Source organism: Alligator mississippiensis, chromosome 9, assembly GCF_030867095.1.
Source record: "Alligator mississippiensis isolate rAllMis1 chromosome 9, rAllMis1, whole genome shotgun sequence".
Lineage (NCBI taxonomy): Eukaryota > Metazoa > Chordata > Crocodylia > Alligatoridae > Alligator > Alligator mississippiensis.
In genome coordinates, this window is record NC_081832.1 from 71280866 (window position 1) to 71300505 (window position 19640).

Here is a 19640-nt window from a genome sequence, read left to right on the forward strand (position 1 = left end):
CAGCCTAAGAAAGCTTGTGCTACATGTATCTACTTTGGTCAGTCTATAAGGTGCAAATCTACCCTGTCCCCCTTCAACCCATTATGCTGTCCAAGGGGGCTGATGTGGTGTTGCCAACTCGTGATTTTTGGCGTTGTTCTTAAAGTCTGTGCTTCAGGAATGTAAAAAACTTAGCTGTTTCTTCTATATCTATATCTGATAAATGAAGGAAAGAACTTATGCTTTGGGAACGTAAAAAACTTAGCTTTCGTGTGTGTGTGTGTGTGTGTGTGTATGTGTGGGGTTTTTTTAGCTTTCTTTATATGTGTCTGTGTGTGTTTAAAAAAGAAAGCTACGTTGTCCACATTCCCAAAGAACAATGCCAAATATTATGAGAGTTGGCAATACTGCTGATGTGTGAGAGATGTGGTGTGTCTGGAGCAGTGTGGGCAGATCTGCCAAATTTCAAGGACTAAGCCAGTGTCAGGTTTGTAACAGAAAAGCCATTAGGGTAGAGACTGTCTCGGTCTTCTGTGACTCTCATATGATAGAATCCTGGTCTTTGACTCTGATTTTTGGTCATTACCAAAATACTAATGATTACAATACTGCAATGTAGTAATGCTAACAACAATAACAATAATAGGATAGAAAACACAAATGCTTTGGAAACTGTGTGAGAGTAAATATAAATATATTAAAAAAAAAATACTTTGCTGATTCTACCGGGGCCTTTTGCTTTCTGTAGCTCTTAAAATATTTGTACTGTAACTATGAATTTACCACAAAGCTGGAGTCTTGGATTATGCCAATAATGGTACCTTTTTATAATAAAAGTGAAGCTACCCTATACCTGCAAGAGTCAGGAGAGAGTATATTGGTAATTCATACAGGTGATGGGTGAGGTGGCCTCTCTTCTTGATGCATGCAAAACTTAAGCACAGTCTGATCATTATCCTGTTCAAGCCAACATGGAGCAAATTGTGGTTTTCAGGCATACGTTTGTTTGGGAGATTTGATTCGTCATCTTTCAGTACGGAGGAGGGTACACACCTGGAATGTGTGCTCAGAGGCATCTGAGGCAAATGATCAATGGGTGAACTCCGTGCCTTACAGGTCACGCGAATGTTTCATTTGGACTGTGATTTCAGGCACTGGGTTCCTTTTAGGCTGAAAAGTATGGCTCACTGCCTTTGGTGGCTGTTTTGTCCTTTTAACTTTAAAGATCACAACCCTCTTCAAGCAGCATTGTGGTGTTCAAACTGATTTCAGCCAGTTGTAGTTCCAGCCCCAAGGAATCCCTATGGCTCAGAACAGATGTGCCTAGACAAGTGAGCCAGATCCTCAGCAGGTGTTAATCAGTGCAGTCCTGCTGTTTTGCCTCACAAAGCTAACCTCTTTAACATTTTCTTTGTCTCCATCTTCTTGAGCAGGTTTGGAGGCATCCCCTCCACTGGGATCCCCCATGGACCCAGGGGAGGCGCTGCCAGGCCCAGAGTCAGTGAGGACCTAGTCAGGGAACTTCTGGTGGGACTAGACATGTTCAGATCAGCAGGTCCTGATGATCTCCACCCCAGAGTGCTGAGGGAATTAGCAGAGGTCATTGCGGGACCCCTGGCACAGCTTTACGAGCACTCGTGGTGCTCTGGCAAGGTGCTGGAGGACTGGAAAAGGGCCAGTGTGGTCCCCATTTTCAAAAAAGGGAGGAAGGAGGACCAAGAAAACTACAGGCCCATTAGTCCCACCTCGGTCCTGGGGAAGCTCTTTGAGAAAAGTATCCAGGTGCACATCTACGAGTGGCAAGCAGGGGAGTGGTTGCCCCTTAGCATACAACATGAGTTCATTAGAGGCAGGTCCTGTCAGATTAACCTGGTGGCCTTCTGTGACCAGGTCACAAAAGCCTGGGATGCAGATGTCGTGGTGGACATTAGGAAGGCCTTCGACACCTACTCTCACCCCATTCTCGTTAAAAAATTAGGAGATTGTGGTGTCAATGCCTACACAGTCAGATGGGTCACCAATTAGCTGGAGGGCTGCACCCAGAGAGTGGTGGTGGACAGGTCATTTTTGACCTGGAGGGATGTGGGCAGTGGGGTCCCTCAGGGCTCGGTCCTCAGACCTGCACTGTTCAACATCTTCATCAGTGACTTGGACGAGGGGGTGAAAAGCACCTTGTTCAAATTCACAGATGACACTAAGATGTGGGGATAAGTGGGCATGCTAGAAGAAAGGAATAGACTGTAATTGGATCTGGACAAGTTACAGGGGTGGGCGGATGAGAATAAGAGATGGGATTCAATACTGACTAAGCGCAGGGTACTGCACCTAGGGAAGAAGACCCATCAGCAGACCTACCAGCTGGGGAACTTCCTTCTTGTCAGCACAGAGGCAGAAAAGGATCTTGGAGTCATTATAGACTCCAAGATGAACATGGCTGCCAATGTGGGGATGCAGTCAGGAAGGCTAACCATACCTTGTCGTGCATCCACAGATGAATCACGAGCAGGTCCAAGGAGGTGACCCTCCCCCAGTATGTGACATTGGTCAGGCCACAGTTAGAGTACTGCGTCCAGTTCTGGGCACTGCACTTCAGGAGGAAGTGGCCAGCATCGAGAGGGTCCAGTGGAGGGCCACTCGCATGATCGGGGGCAGCAAGACAGGCCCTATGAGAGGAGGCTATGGGACCTGAATCTGTTCAGCCTCCACAACTGAAGGCTGAGAGCGGATCTGGTGGCCTTCTACAAGCTGGTCAAGGGGGACCAGCAGGCACTGGGGGAGTCCCTGTTTCCCCAAGCACTACCAGGAGTAACGAGGAATAATGGCCATGAGTTGATGGACAGTAGATTCAGGCTAGATATCAGGAGGCACTCCTTCACAGTCAGGGAGGCTAGGATCTGGATCCAACTTCCAAAGGAAGTGGTGCTCGCTTCTTCCCTGGGGGTCTTCAAAAGGAGGCTGGCTAATCACCCTGCCAGGGTCATTTGACCCCAGCATCCTTTCCTGCCCGTGGCAGGGGGTCGGACTTGATGATCTGCTCAGGTCCCTTCCAACCCTACCAACTATGACACTATAAGGGTGATATGTGATTAATGGGAAGCAGCTCAAAGGAGAACTTCCTGAATGAGTGGGGATGTGAGACCCTTTCCTTTCCCATGTCCTTGTGACAAAGTATTTAGCAGAATTTGCAGATTCACTGGAATCTGACAGGGCCACACCATGAGCACTTCTGCTATGGCCTTAAACTCTCCATCTCTGGGTTTCCAGCCACTCACCCCATCATTCACACCACCAGAACAGGGTGTGAGACCTGCAAAAAATACTTGAGGGTGTCATTATTTAAGGCACTGTGTGAAAATTATAACCGGTGGGAATGGGATGAAATTTCAGAAAGAGAAAAGCTGGGGTGATCTCAAAGAACCCTCCTGGTGAGATGTCGTCAACTGTTGATTTCTCTATTAAAAACAAACACTTTTTTCTTAGGAGCATTTTCTGTGCCTCACTTCCATTGCTCTCAAAATTAAAATGATTGAAGACTACTCATATAGGATGTTTAGTACTAGATGGGACGCAGTACTCTCCTAGCATATGACTGGCATGGTCCTGACTGGCAAGGCAGTGGGTTGAAAGAGCTGACACATTTTCAGTAGTCTGTCACTGGGGTTTAGATATGCCCTGGAACCCACTTCAGCCTTATCATTGGTTATTTGAGGTTGCCATTTGATATCAACTCTCTAGGAGGTGGAATTTGTTTTGCTGTTTCCCTGTGATGCTGGGAAAATGCAGCATAAAAGTGGCAACATGACTCTTATTTTAATGGATTTTTCAGACCCAGCAATACTTACAGGAACACCACCAAAAATATTGGCCTTAGCGATTCAGTCTTCAGTGGGCCTTCTTTCTTTTAACTTGTTGAATTCCCAAATATATTTTGCATCAAGCCAGAAGCCAGTGGTATTAGGTTGAGGAGACAGAGTATTCCTGAAATCTAAGGCAAAATGCAAAGAAAAAAGCTGCAGACAGGTGAAGAATAGGAATACGTTTGGGGAATGTATTTGCTGTCTTGATCAACTTGTAGAACCAGTTGCCCACAGTCAACAACATATCCTCTCCTGACTTTAATTTCCTGGGGACAACCTGTCTTTGTAAATGTAGAGGTTCAGATGTGCCAGACAATTGATTCATCTAATCTCTTAGATATAATGGACCAGATGCTGCTATCTTACGTAAGTATTAATACAAAACAGTTGCAATTTAAATTATTGTATCCTAGTGGCTACTGCTCAGTTACACTAGTAAGACAGAGACCAGAATTTGCCTTGATATATTTATTGTATTGAAGAAATATTCAGAATCCTGATTTTCATTGCTAACATTTGCTATTGAGAGAGAGAACAAAATAAACATGTGGACTAAGTTCCTGAAAAGCTGTGACGTGACAGTGACTGGTTAGTAATGACTGCTGAACTCAATCCAATTCAAATATTATGTTCTATTGCAATTCTTTTCATTAGCTTGTGTTCTTATATCCTTCGATACAATTTCTTTTCCATCTCTCTCTCGTTCTAATATGCATTTGTACTCATATTTCATTTGGATGCATATTTTTCATTGAAATTTGTGCATGCACCAAAAAGAGAGATCTTGCAAAAGATGTTTCTTTATAAACTATCCTGTAGTCAAACCTTTAAGGGCTTTTCATATTTCATTAGTGCTATCACATACAATATCAGTTTAAGTGTTTGCTTGGATACAAAGATATTGAATAAAACTTTCAGAAGTATTCAAGTGACCTAGGAACTTAGGACTTGCTTTCAAAAGAAAAGAAGCCTTCTAAGCAAGGGCTAGATTTGCAAAAGCAGTCGGGCTCCTAAAGAATGAAGACGGGTGCCACGTGGGATTGAAATCAGTGGGACTTTTGAAATCTGTAAGCAGCTAAATCTCTTTGAAAATCTGGTGCTGAGTGCCTAAGTCACTTTTGAAAATGAAGCTTTTCATTGGTTTTGTTTGAAAATATGTTTGCTCTTATTTCGACCATCAAGAGGGACAGATTGCAACGATATCAGTAAGAGTGGAGCAATGGCATAAAGACAGAGAAACAAGCAAAATTAATGGAGCAATGGCTTTTCTTGTTGTTAAAATAATTACATCTGTTTTTGCAGCAAACATAAACTTAAAGCCCCAGGCAGCTGGGTTTCCTGTTCAGACTGCGTACAGAGGCCCAGTCCACTGTATTAGCTCAATCCTCCGGAAAGAGGGCTTAGCAGGAATATACCGAGGTGCTGGTGCAATGGTTCTGAGGGATGTTCCTGGGTATTGCCTATACTTCATCCCTTACACGTTTCTCTGTGAATGGTTCACCTCAGATGGACGCAGGTCTCCTAGTCCCTCTTCAGTGTGGATAGCAGGGGGCATAGCAGGTATGGACCTTTCTCTTCTTAGCATTGGGAAATACATTAATAGGAAGCTTAGCCTAAATGTTAGGAAATGTGAAACCCTTTCTAAGCATGTTAGTTTTACTGTCTGTGTTAGATTTCTTTGTTGTGTTACTTCAGCTTTGTGCTTGAGGCACAGTAGACTGTAGTATGTACTGTACAGAGTCATGGGGCTGGAAGTGAATGTGACGGATCAGCTAGTCCAACCCCATGCACAAATGCAAGGTACACTAGTCCTAAAACATCCTGAACAAATGTCAAGGGGACAACTCACTGGAGTCAAGTTATGCACATGCACAAATATATGCAAAGTTGGTCTCCATTTTTCATTTTCTCCTGATGCAGAGCCCATTGTAATCCTTGGAAAGTCTCCCCTGGATTTCAGTGGAGTTGGGAGTAAGTCCTAAACCTGTGTCATTAGCTTTTCTTGTCCTCTGGCTTTATGAATGGCCCATACGCCTCCACGATAGTTCTTTACTCTCTATGTGGCTCACAAGAAGAAACATGAATTCCAGTAACACCCAGCAGGAGAAGCCACCAAGTGGAGAGAGTTAGATCAGCCATCATTAATCTTCTCTCAGCTTTGGAGGCTCTGTGTTTTCTGTTTGCACTGGCCACTAAGACTTTTTTATACATAGACTTAGGTATACAAACTTCCCCTTAAACTAGCTATTAGTTTATTTATCATTCCTAAATCCCAGGACTCTAACTGAAGACTGGGTAGCCAGTTACAACACACTGGCTCTGTTTCTCTTGCAAATATACAGAGCACTAGCTCATTTGAACAGCTTCTCTAGTATGTCATAACACTGGCACAGCTCCAGCCACACTCCCTGTCATGCACTACCTCCCCCATTGCTCTCCATCACACACACAGCTGCTGCCGTGAAGAAACACCAGGTTAATTATGACATGGAATCAATAGGCACGAGGCTTTGCAAGCCGTTAAATCTCGCAGCTTTGGAAATAACATTGCATTCTGAAAGAAAATAGAAGCACACCTAGGATGAGATTTTCTTCACCTAAATTAATATCCCAAGTATGTGGAAGACTTCAGTGCAGTGATAGATATACCACTGACCTTTACAACCAGGTAGATCGTCCCCTCCAACTGTAGTCGTAGACACTCCTGTAAGTATTATGCATGCATATCAGTTTCTGTCAAGGAATGGTATCCTTTTTAAATCCAGTTCACATGTAACAAAAGTAGCACCTCATTCACATTCCTTCCTCGCTCATCACTCCCTTTCCCAATATAACCACATGAGTGCAGTCACAGTTTCATAGTTGTTCGGGGCTGGAAGGGACCTTACAGATCATTGGGTCCCGCCCCCTGCACTTGGGCATGAAAGACTGCTGGGATCAGATAACCACAGCAAGGCGGGCATCAAGACTTCTTTTGAAGATCGCCAGGGTGGATGACTGTACCATCTCTGGGGGGGAGCCTGTTCCAAACCCTCAGCACCCAACTTGTAAAGAAGATTTTTCCTTATGTCTAGCCTGAAGCTATCTCTTCAATCAGTTTGTGCCTGTTATTTCTTGTCCTCCCCTTGGGGGCCTTAGTGAATAGATGCTCCCCCAAGCCCTGATGTACACCCTTCATATATTTATAGGCTGCCACCAAGTCCCCTCTGAGTCTTCTCTTCTCCAGGTTGAACAGTCCCAAGTCTTTCAGCCTCTTCTTCTATGACCTGGTCTCTAGGCCTCTAATTATGTGTGTGGCCCTCCTTTAGACTCTCTGGAGCTTCTCCACATCCTTCTTGAAGTGCAGTGCCCAGAATTGGATGCAGTAGTCCAGTTGCAGTCTCACCAAGGCTGAGTAGAGTGGCAGGATGATATCCTTTGCCTTGCTCGAGATGTCTGGGTGGATGCATGCCAGTGTTTGATTAGCTCTTCTAGCTTCGGTATCGCACTGGTGGCTTATGTTCATTTTTTTGTCAGTCATGACACCCAGGTCTTGTTCAGTTGTGGTGCTGGCAAATGTAGCACTGCCAAGCCTGTAAGGATGTTGTGAATTATTTCTCCCCATATGGAGCGCTTTACAGTTCTTCATATTAAATGACATCAGGTTGAGGTCTGCCCACCTCCTGAGCCTGTCCAGTTGGCCTGTATTCCCAGTCTCTCTGAGCGTGTCCGCGCTCCCCCATAGCTTGGTGTTGTCAGTGAACTTTGCCTGCTCACTTATAATATCTGAATCCAAATCGTTGATGAACACGTTGAAGAGCACTGGTCCAAGTACTGACCCCTGAGGGATGCCACTGGTCACCTTCTGCCATGATGACTCATTTCCATTGATCAATACCCTTTGGGGCCTACCATAGAGCCAGTTACCTAGTCACCAGACTGCAAAGTACTCAGGCCTCATTTTTCCCAATTTAACCATGAGGACATCGTGGGAGACTAGGTCAAAGGCCCTTTTGAAGTCCAAGTATATGACATTTAACCTCATTTCCCCTATCCAGGTGGCGAGTTACATGATCATAGAAGGAAATGAGGTTGGTCTGGCCTGACCTGCCCGTAATGAAGACATGTTGGCCGTCTTTCAGAACACTGCCTTCAGTTAGCCTGTATGTGATGGACTCTTTGATAATTTTCTCCAGGATTTTACCAGGGTTTGAGGTCAAACTGATTGGCTTGTAATTTCCTGGGCCTTTCTGTCTCCCTTTCATAAAGATAGGTACCACATTTGCCTTTTTCCAGTCTTCTGGGACCTCTCCCAAGTGCCACGAGTCTTCAAATAACTTTTCCATTAGTTGCGCGATGTCAGCCAGTTCTTGTAGCACACGTGGGTGTAGTTCATCTGGTCCTGCTGACTTGTAGATATTTAGCTTTTGCAGGTGTTCCCTCACAAGATCTATGCCAACTAAGGGAGGGTGGTCGCCCCCACCATGATCATCCTGTATGCTGTCAAGCAGGCTATAACACCCTTGGACTGGTGGAATTACCCATGTGATGCATTCATTCAAGAGTTTAGTTTTGTCCTGAGTGTCAGTTATCAGCCATCCCATTTCATTTATTGGGGCCCTATGCTTCCCTTGTTCTTTTTTTGACTTTCTACATATCTAAAGAAGGACTTTTTGTTGTCCTTGATTCTGGTTGCCAATTTGTATTAGGTACTTGCTTTTGCTGTCCTGATCTGCTCCCTACAGGTACGGGCTGTTGCTGAATGCTCCTCCTTGCTAGCTATTCCTGACTTGTATCCCTTGCAGGCTTTTTGTTTAAATTTCAGGAGGTCCATGACTTCCCTGTTGAGCCAAGGAAGTCTCCCAGCTGTCTTGCTGCATTTCTTCCAAAAGGGAATGGACTTTCTTTCAGCTTTTAGGATTGCTTCCTTGAGGAATGACCACTCTTCTTGTACTCCCTTCTTCATTGGACCATGGTCCCGCAGGGCCTTGCCAACCAATGTTCTGAGTTTGTGGAAATTAGCTTTCCTAAAATCAGGCCTATTTCCCTGACTTATGGTGAATTGCGAAAGTGATCATCTCATGGTCACTGTCACCCAGTTTCCCTTTGATCCTCAGGTTGCTCACTAGATCATCCGCTTTGGCCAGAACCAAGTTTAGGAGTGCCTTGTCCCTGGTTGGCCTGTAGACTTCCTGAGTTGGAGCTCCTCAATGCAAGTGAGGAAGCTTTGTAAGCAATCAGATCTAGCAGAGTGTTCCTCCCACAAGATGTTTGGGTAGTTGAAGTCACCCATGATGACCATGATCTGAGAGCATGCAGCCTCTGCCAGTTCTCTAGAGAATTCTTGGTCGAGTTGTTCCTCTTAGTTCAGAGGTCTGTAATTAGATTCCTAAAAAAATTGCTTCTAAAGCAGCTCTTTTGCCAAGCATTTAACTTTTAGCTTTATTGATTCCTATCATAGGCACTTGCAAGTTGTTCCTCATGGCAACACCCTGGAATGTGGGTGTGTTTTGTAGACTGAGGAGCATAGGTGGTGTATTAAGACCAGTCTTCCTTCACAAGGCCACTGCAGCACTATTCTGGACACTCAATTCACCACGGCAGCACTCAGTCATGGACACTGCAGCACTATTTCCACACATTGGGGTCCTTCCTGATCTGTCTATGGTTACCTGCCTTGTTTTCTACTTGCGTTACAGTGAAATCCAGTTCTACAATGCTCCCTTCAGACATGGGCGACTGGTGCCTCCTGAGTCTGGGGGGGCACCAGATCGCTGATGGTGCGGGGTCCCCCAGTGCCCGATTGCTGTCTGCTGGCACTTCTGGTTTCATGGCTGGTGCTTCCAGGGGGTGCATGGCCGATCTCAGGGGGTGTACGTGCACCCCTATGCGTTACCAATGCCTCCAGATATAGTGCATTATCTCCAGAAATAGCAATTTTGGTGTAGAAACAGTATATTTTCCACTATCATTTCAGTATATTCATCCTTTTTTAGAAGTACCATCAACCTGATGAGATAGGTGACTGGTAAATTAGTGGGCATATCAGGCTGGGGTTCAACGAGGAGTATGAATAGGTATGCACCAATAGAGAGTATGTTATTACCTAGATGTCTCCAATCATAATCAATGCTCCATTGTATTATTTCACTATAAGGGAAGAATTCCCCTTTTTCCTCTTTCTAGGAGCAATCTCCTGGGGGACTGCTACTCCAATGGATGTTGTGAAAAGTCGACTTCAAGCAGATGGGGTTCATTTAAACAAGTACAAAGGGGTCATTGACTGCATCTCCCAGAGCTACCACAATGAGGGCTTAAAAGTAAGTAGCACTGCTAGAAAACCTTTGTAATAGGCATTACTCCTCCATGAGAAAAATGATAGCTCTCATTATCCAAACTGCAGAGAGATGATAGTAGATCACCAAAGCCAGTACAATTAATTATAATCAATTCATAATAATGACAGTGATTACAGACCTGAGAGAAACAAAGATTGGAATGATTTAGGGCCAGGTTATACCATGTTATTTGCACACTTTACACTATTAAGATCAGTGAGGTTAATTGAAGCTGCTTATAATGAATATGGAGCTGGCCCATAGGGATTGTTTCCTATAAAAGTACTTCCCCATGAAAGTGAATGGGAACCTTGCTTCAGTTATTATTCAATAAGAGGTGATGAGTCTAATCTTCTGCTGCCCTACACTGGAGAAAAATACTACAACAGAACCTGTAGAAAAATCTATGCAGCAAGACCTGCAGGGAGCTTTTGGTTAACTGACTGGGTTTTTTTAGGGCAAACCAAAGGAGAGGAGCTCAGAGATGGCAAAGCCTGGTGTGGATGCTTAGCAGACACAGGAAAGAGGGCTGTTGATGCTGGATACAGTGGATTTGCAGAACAGCAATGGGAGGTATAAAGTAGCAGTATGGCCCTTTGCTCATTCAGCACTCTGGTATATTCATCTTTAATACTAAAATTCACAGCATATAGTCTTTCTCTACCTATCCTAAGTGATAGGTCATTTGTGCTGAGCTGAGCTACTTTATAACTATTGACAAAAAGTGTGTCTTCATAAAAAGTCAGTGCCTTAAAAACAAAAAAATACTCAAGATTGTACACTTTGTATTACTCTGCAAATTACTTGAAATGTTAAGGTCCTGAATTGTGCATTTCAGCAGTATGAACTATACTTAATTATTTGATTCTTGACGTTGCTGTACTTGTGTTCTCGTTTTCAAAGAATATGTATGTTACTTTAAATGATGGATTCCCTTATATGAGACCCAGATCTTTAATCTTCCCTTAGTCAAAAGGCCTACAGACAGCTGTGGGAGTGCTGCTTTTGTAAGGATTGAGGAGTTAATTCGATATAAACATTTTGGTCTTCACTTCTATTCTAAAATTCAGTAGTCTTGATTTTGCTATTAGCTGTAAGTCATGTATTTAATAGCGTGAATCTGTTAGAAGCAGACAAATTGAAATACTCAGGAAAACATAATTTTCTAAATGGTTAAATGGAAATTTCCTAGAATTGAGTTTGCATTTGTCTCTTGTGCAGTGAGTGTAATGCAATAGTGTTATGTTAGACGGTGGAATTTTTTTAAAAGGATCTGAGTGAGCAGTAGGAGTAAACAGTGTTAATAATACAACGAACCCTTTTTCACTTTCCATAAAGCACTTTACTGTTCAGGCAGTGAAAGGATGCAGCTTCTTTCACTCTCTGAAATGCCAACAGCAGTTCAAAATATGTCCAAAATTATCAGATGTGAATAGCTAAATCCATATTTATCCTCTTTAATAAATGGGAGGATAATTAGGGTATTAAGAAACTGATGTTAGAAAAGCAAATTTGAAAGTATTGGTCCAGAGCAAACACTGCAGCTGAGTTTGTTTGACAGTCATGTGAGCTACTTGTCAATAAGGGGGAAGAATAACTCCAGGTTTTCCTTCTGATTGGAAATTGTTTTGTGACCATAAAAGAAAACTTCCAGGTATTTTAGAAATGGCATGTCCTGGACTAGATGACCCTTGAGGTCCCTTCCACCCCTCTGGTTTTGTGATTCTGCTTGGACTGAGATGGAGCATTTCATAGACATTTGGGCTGGAAGGGACCCCGGAGGATCACTGAGTCCAGCCCCCCTGCCACAGGGGCAGGAAGTCAGCAGGGATCGTAGGATTCCAGCAAGATAAACATCCAAATGTGTCTTGAAGGCATTCAAAGCAGGTGCTTGAACAGCCTCCGGCGGCAGTCTATTCCAAACCTTGGGGACTCGGACAGTAAAGAAGTTTTCTTATGTCCCGCCTGAATCAGTCGTGGCAGAGTTTGTGACTGTTCGATCGTGTCATCTCTTGGGGTGCTCTGGTGAACAGACGTTCCCCCAGATCCTGGTGAACACCCCTGATAAACTTATAGGTGGCTACCTGATCACCCCTGAGCCTGCGCTTTTCCAGGCTGAAGAGTCCCATGGCTCTCAGCCTCTCATCATAAGGTCTGTTTTCCTGACCTCTGATCATGCCACGTGGCTCTCCTCTGGACTCTCTCAAGCTTCTCCACATCCTTTTTGAATTGTGGAGCCCAAAACTGGACGCAGTACTCCAGCTGCGGCCTCACTAAGGCCGAGTACAAGGGGAGAATGACGTCCCAGGATTTGCTTGAGAAGCATCTATGGATGCAAGCCAGCATTTTGCTCATTTTACTAGCCGTCGCATCACACTGAAGGCTCATGTTCATCTTGTGGTCAATCATGACCTCCTAGTCCCTTTCATCTGTAGCGTTAACCAGCATACTACTGCTGAGCCTATAAGCATGCTGCAGGTTTTTCCTCCTGAGGTGGAGAATCTTGCATTTTTCGGTGCCATCAGGTTCTCGTCCGCCCATTTCATGAGCCTGTCAAGATTTGCCTGGATCACCCTCCTGTCCTCAGGTGTGGATGCTTTACCCCAGAGTTTGGTGTCATCGGCAAACTTTGCCAGTCTGGTTCTGACACCAATGTCCACATCATTGATGAAGATGTTAAACAGTATAGGGCCTAGGACAGCCTTGAGGGACCCCATTGGTGACTGCGCACCAAGACGATTGGCTTCCATCAACCACCACCCTCTGGGTCCTACCATGGAGCCAATTCCCCAGCCAGTGGATCATGGTGAGGTCAAGGCTGCAGTTAGCCAGTTTAGCCAAGAGGTGATCATGGGATACCAGATGGAAGGCTTTCTTGAAGTCAAGATATACAATGTCAATTTCTTCCCCCTTGTCCAGGTGATATGTCACCTGGTCATAAAAGGAAATGAGATTGGTCAAGCAAGACCTACCCACAACAAACCCATGCTGGGTATCCCTCAGGATATTGCCTTCAGCTAGTCTGTTAAGGATGGCCTCTTTGATAATCTTTTCCAAGACCTTCCCCAGGATAGAGGTCAGGCTGATGGGACTGTAGTTTGTCAGATCTACTTTCCTCCCTTTCTTGAAGATAGGCATGACATTGGCCCTCTTCCAATCTTTGGGCACTTCACCAGAGTGCCAAGAGCTCTCAAAGATCTGTGCCAGGGGCTGAGCTATGATGCTTGCCAGCTCCTGGAGTACCCTTGGGTGTAACCCATCAGGGCCGGCTGACTTGAAGGTATCCAGCCTGTCAAGGTGTTCCTTCATGAGATCAGCTTCGATGGAGGGCAAGGAATCTCCCTCACCTGGGCCTTCCTGACCCACAGTGGGCAGGGGCGTCCCATGGGACTGGTGAAAAACTGACGCAAAGCACCCATTTAGCAAGTTTGCTTTTTCCTGGGCATCAGTTGTCAGCTGTCCCATCTGGTTTAGCAGGGGTCCAATGTTGCCCCTGCTTTTCCTCCGGCTCCCCACATAGCTAAAAAAGGACTTTTTTGTCCTTGATATTTGTAGCTAGCTGGAGTTCCATCGCAGCCTTGGTTTTCTTGGTTTGCTCTCTGCAGGTCTGGACCAGAGCAGAGTATTCCTCCTTGGTGGTGGTTCCAGTCCTCCATCCTTTGTAGGTCTGTCTTTTTAGACGCAGGAGGTCCACCAGTTCCCTGGAGAGCCAAGGGGCTGCTGTGCCCTTTTGCTGTCTTTCCTCCGAGATGGGATGGACTTTGCTTGCGCATCCAGAATTGCTCCCTTGAGGAGCAACCATTTGTCCTGAACTCCCCTCTCCTTTGGGTTGTGGCCCTTTATGGCTTCTCTGACAAGCCTCCTTAGCTTGTCAAAGTCAGCTTTCCTGAAGTCAAGGACTTCTGTATTACTGATTGACTTGCCAGCTTTATGGGAGATGGTGAAGGTGATCAGCTCATGGTCACTGTCACCCAGCTTCCCTTCAATCATTAGGTTGCTGATTAGGTCATCCCCGGTTGCCAGTATGAGGTCGAGTATCGCTTTACCTCTCGTTGGCCCATAGACTTCCTGCGTCCGATAGAGGTCATTCACGCATGAGAGACAGCTTTGCGCCCGCTCAAATTTGGCTGAGCGCTCCTCCCACGAGATGTCTGGGTAGTTAGTCTCCCATGACAACCATACACTGGGAGCGTGCAGCCTCAGTCAATTCCCTGGTGAACTCCTGGTCAAGGTCTTGACCCTGGGTAGGGGGTCTGTAGTAGACTCCCACCATAGTATCCCCTGTGCCGTGTTCCCCATGGATTTTAACCCAAAGAGTTTCAAGTCGTCCACTGTGGGTGCCAATGTTGGCTTGCAGGGATGCGTAGCTTTCCTTGACATAGAGAGCTACGCCCCCGCCCCTTTTGTCCACTCGATCCCTCCTGTACAGGATATAGCCATCTATACCTGTGGCCCAGTCATGGTTGGAGTCCCACCAGGTCTCCGTTATCCAGTTTCATAGTTGATAGGGTTGGAAGGGACCTGAGCAGATCATCATAGTTATGTGCATTTTAGCAGGAGGACAAGTTCCTCCTGTTTATTCTCCAAGCTCCTGGCATTTGTGTATAGGCACGCAAGTGTCTCCTTTGGGGCCCTTGCCTTGCCTACATGCCTTGCCTTTTGTTCCGGGGCTGGGGTGGGATCCCTTAAATGCCTTGGCCTGCTGGCTTTGCAAGGCTTGCTCAGTGGGCCAGCACTGGCAGTAGTCCCCCCATCTGCCAGCGGGCTTAGTTTAAAGCCTAGTGGAGCAGGTCAGCCAGTCTGGCTGAGAAGAGCCTCCTCCCCAGTGGAGAGAGGTGGAGGCCGTCCCTTCCCAGAAGCTCGCTGCCTCTCTCTCCAAAGAGCAGACTATGGTCATAGAAACCAAAGCCTTCCCGATGACACCAGCGCCGCAGTCTTTGGTTGACTACCTGGATCCTCCTCTCCCTCCTCAGCCCATAGCCTGAGACAAGGAGGATCGAAGAAAACAGCACCTGTGCCCCCAGACCCTTAAGCCCCGCTCCCAAATTCCTGTAGCACCTCATGTCCCGGCTGGGAGTGCTCTGAGCCACGTCATTGGTGCCCACATGGATGAGGAGAATAGGGTAGTGGTCAGTGGACTGGAGGATTCATAGATTCATAGATGTTAGGGTCGGAAGGGACCTCAATAGATCATCGAGTCCGACCCCCTGCATAAGCAGGAAAGAGTGCTGGGTCTAGATGACCCCAGCTAGATACTCATCTAACCTCCTCTTGAAGACCCCCAGGGTAGGGAAGAGCACCACCTCCCTTGGGAGCCCGTTCCAGACCTTGGCCACTCGAACTGTGAAGAAGCTCTTCCTAATGTCCAATCTAAATCTGCTCTCTGCTAGCTTGTGGCCATTGTTTCTTGTAACCCTTGGGGGCGCCTTGGTGAATAAATACTCACCAATTCCCTTCTATGCCCCTGTGATGAACTTATAGGCAACCACAAGGTCGCCTCTCAACCTTCTCTTGCGGAGGCTGAAAAGGTCCAGTTTCTCTAGTCTCTCCTCGTAGGGCTTGGTCTGCAGGCCCTTGACCATACGAGTTGCCCTTCTCTGGACCCTCTCCAGGTTATCCGCATCCTTCTTGAAGTGTGGCACCCAGAATTGCACGCAGTACTCCAACTGCGGTCTGACCAGCGCCCTATAGAGGGGAAGTATCACCTCCTTGGACCTATTCGTCACGATGCACGATGCTGATGCACGATAAAGTGCCATTGGCTTTTCTGATGGCTTCGTCACACTGCCGACTCATGTTCATCTTGGAGTCCACTAGGACTCCAAGATCCCTTTCCACCTCTGTGCCACCCAGCAGGTCATTCCCTAGGCTGTAGGTGTGCTGGACATTTTTCCTCCCTAGGTGCAGCACTTTGCATTTCTCCTCGTTGAACTGCATCCTGTTGTTTTCTGCCCACTTGTCCAACCTATCCAGGTCTGCCTGCAGCTGTTCCCTGCCCTCCGGCGTGTCCACTTCTCCCCATAGCTTTGTGTCATCTGCAAACTTGGACAGAGTACATTTGACTCCCTCGTCCAAGTCACTGATGAAGACATTAAAGAGTATCGGTCCAAGGACCGAGCCCTGCGGGACCCCACTGCCCACACCTTTCCAGGTCGAGACCGACCCATCCACCACGACTCTTTGGGTGCGACCCTCTAGCCAATCTGCCACCCACCGGACTGTGTAGTCATCCACATCACAGCCTCTTAGCTTGTTCACCAGTATGGGGTGGGATACCATATCGAAGGCCTTCCTGAAGTCTAAGTATACGACATCCACCCCTCCTCCTGTGTCCAGGCGTTTTGTAACCTGGTCATAGAAAGAGACTAGATTGGTCAGGCACGATCTGCCCGCCACAAACCCATGCTGGTTTCCCCTCAGCATAATTTGCCCTGCTGGGCTCTCACAAATGTGAGCCTTGATAATTTTTTCAAAGACTTTGCCAAGGATGGAGGTGAGACTGACTGGCCTATAGTTGCCCGGGTCCTCCTTCCTCCTCTTTTTGAAAATGGGGACCACGTTAGCCCTTTTCCAGTCCTCCGGGACTTGGCCTGTGCGCCACGAGCGTTCGAATATTCCCGCCAGTGGCTCTGCAATGATGTCGGCCAGTGCCTTCAGCACCCTCGGATGGAGCTCATCCGGGCCTGCTGACTTAGAGGCATCCAGTTCTTCCAAGTGACTCTGCACCACCTTAGGATCTACGTATGGAAGTCTGGCGCCTTGCTGCTGCCTCTCTACAATCCCAGTGAGAGACTTGTGAGAGACGGTATACAGTATTGTCTGTATTGCCTGCGGAAGCTGGCAACTCAGCAGGCTCTGCTGGGGCTGCAAGAGGTTCATACCTGTTGCAAAGGTCCAGCGGGGCAGGCCTTGTGACCCTTGACCACCTTGGCTCAACCCCTGGGCTGGACAGTAAGGGAGGTCCCCGAGTCCTCCCTTGTCCTGGAGGGAGATGGTGGTCTACCCTCCGCCTCCTGGGGGAGAAGGGCCTGGCAGTAGGAGTCTGTCTATCTTCTGTTCACGGTTCCTGATGGCACGCAGTCTCTGAACTGCAGCCTGGAGCTCCTCCAGCTGGCATGCCAGAGACCCCAAAAGGAAGCAGACGCCACAAGGGGAAGTGGGCATGCTTCTGGGCCCAGAGCCTGAAAAAGCGACAGACAGCCCCTGCAGCCAAAAGCCAGGGGCTCCGTCTGCATGGAGCTTGGAACCATGGGCTCCATCTGTATGGCGGTCTCTGAGGTGCCAGAGGAGGGGGCCGCAGACCTCTCGGGGACCCTCAGGGTGCGGTGTGTTCCCATCTGCATCATGCTGCTGGTGCACTGAATGTGGCTGGGACCGTTTACCCTGGGGGCTCACAGGCAGGGCCTTGGGCCTTCCTGCTTGCCCTTCTGTGCAAACTCTTGCACTAACTCGTGCACAAGGCCTAGGAGTGCGCCTGTTTGCATAGCCTGTTCGTGAAGGCAAGTAAAATGCATTTAGGCAAGTAAAATACATGTAGGTCCTGATCCAACAAAGTATATAAACACTGGCTTGCTTAAGTCAGAAGGACATGCTTAATTTTTAAGGTTCTGCTCAAGTGTCTTGCTGAGTCGGTCTTAAAGATGGCATAAAGGAATAGCTCTGCTGCCCTACAGGACTGCAGATAGGTCAAGAAATGTCCCCCCTCCTAGACCAGTGTAGCTGTCCTATACCAGCTGCTCCTTGGAGGTACGTTGGTGTGCACTGGGATCAGCAGAGGCTATGGCTGCAGCCTGGCACACTCCACAAGTCTTTGGAGCTTGCACTAAAAGCTGAACCACCCCATTTCCCAGGTACATCCAACAGAAATGTTGTGAACCTGGAGATCCAACCCCTGGAGTTTGAACACTTGATGTGCCAAGCCAAAGGGTCTTCTCCCCATAATCTTGCTTTTCGTTGTATCAGCTTGTTCACTATATATAATTCTGTGTAGGTATAAAAGGGAGGGAGAGACAAACAGACAAGAGAAGGTTGATGAAGAAGATTGAGATTTCCTGTTTTCTGGTCATAAGGTTTTAAACACACCTTAGTTTATTTTTTACCTACTGAAAAATATAGCAACTTTTTGACAGCATCTTCAAGTCCTCCTTATTCCAATATACCTGTTTAAAGGGAAGTCTATAGAACAGGACTCTTGGAGCCTATCAAACTTGGTATTGTATTCTTACTTTAGATGTCCATTTGTGGAAATAGTAGAGTAATAATTTTCAGTAAAGAAGTTACTCTCCTCCTGTTCACAGGATTCCTATGAGCAAATGGTTAAGTACACAGCTCTGTCAGTGCTGTTGTATTAGCAACCCTGAAAATGACTGGCTCGTCTCCCTTTCAAAGCTAATAGTCTGATTTCTGCCATGGTTTAGCTCAGCGTGTTTCCTCTTCATAAACTATGCAACTTATTCCTTCACTATCTCTATTCTGAACAGGTCTTTTTTAGGAGCATGACAATCAATGCAGTGAGAGGATTTCCGATGAGCGCAGCCATGTTTCTTGGATATGAACTTTCACTCAAAACAATAAGAGGAGTCCAAGCTGACATCAATCCTTGACATCCAGGTCAGCTTCATGAGGACCTTCCAACACTATTAACATCAGAGAATGGAACTTCCTGTAGAAGTTATGGTTGGTGTAAAACTTCTGAGAAGCAAAATGACTATTAAAGGACCCAAATATGAATATTTAGGATCCTCTCTTTGAAAATCTACGCCAGGGTGACTCAGTGGAAGTCACACTAGATCTCAAAAATGCTTTGCTCCCTCTTTCATTCTAGGGTGCAGACAGAAGTTAGGTTGTTCACATAATCACCTCCCAAAAGTACTTTACAGCCATGCCATGACAAGTGCATGGCTTCAGAGTTTTTTTTAAAGTGGCCAATTCCACAACAAGTTAGCCCTCATCAAATGAGATATCAAATGAAGGAGGCCCACTTCAGAGGACATTAGGGAGTTTGCGTTCCCTAGGTTAATTTGTCACACAATCAGGGCTGGACTCTGGACTGATGCAACCCAGCCCTGCTCAGGGGTTGGCAGCAGGAAGGGAGGGGGGAGGGGGAAATGAACTGCCAGCTAAGGTTTGCCCTTCCTGAGCTGGGGGGGGGATCAGAGCCCCCTGCCTCATGGCCTTCCCAACCCTCCCTTCAGCTCAGGTGGGGCAAACCCCAGTGGGCAGCTTGTTCCCGTCCCTCATCCTTTCCTGCTGACACCTCTGGAGCTGAGGTGGTGGGGGGAGACAGGGCTGGGAGAGAGGGGTTGCTTCTTGGCTGCAGTAAGGTTCAATTCCACCCCACCAACCCTCCACCCAACAGGTGAACATCTGTTGGGTTGGGAAGAGGATGCTGTAAGTCATGGTGCTTTATGTAAAGTGCCATGAGTTATGAAAAAAATCCTGCCTTGCTGTTATGCAGTGTAAAGAAGATCCTCATTAAAATCTCCAT

At 46.6% G+C, this 19640-nt stretch overlaps 1 protein-coding gene across 2 annotated transcripts in view; it reads left to right on the forward strand.

Annotated features, from left to right (window-relative positions):
- SLC25A48 (solute carrier family 25 member 48) overlaps nt 1-19640 on the forward strand; it is a 36893-nt gene that overhangs the window by 13156 nt on the left and 4097 nt on the right. For both annotated transcript variants that reach the window (XM_019478651.2, XM_014597533.3), the window contains 3 exons: nt 5139-5396; nt 10002-10135; nt 18634-18763. In XM_019478651.2, coding sequence (XP_019334196.1) covers nt 5139-5396; nt 10002-10135; nt 18634-18756 — 515 coding nt within the window. In that variant the 3' untranslated portion in view covers nt 18757-18763. The remainder of the gene's footprint in view (nt 1-5138; nt 5397-10001; nt 10136-18633; nt 18764-19640) is intronic.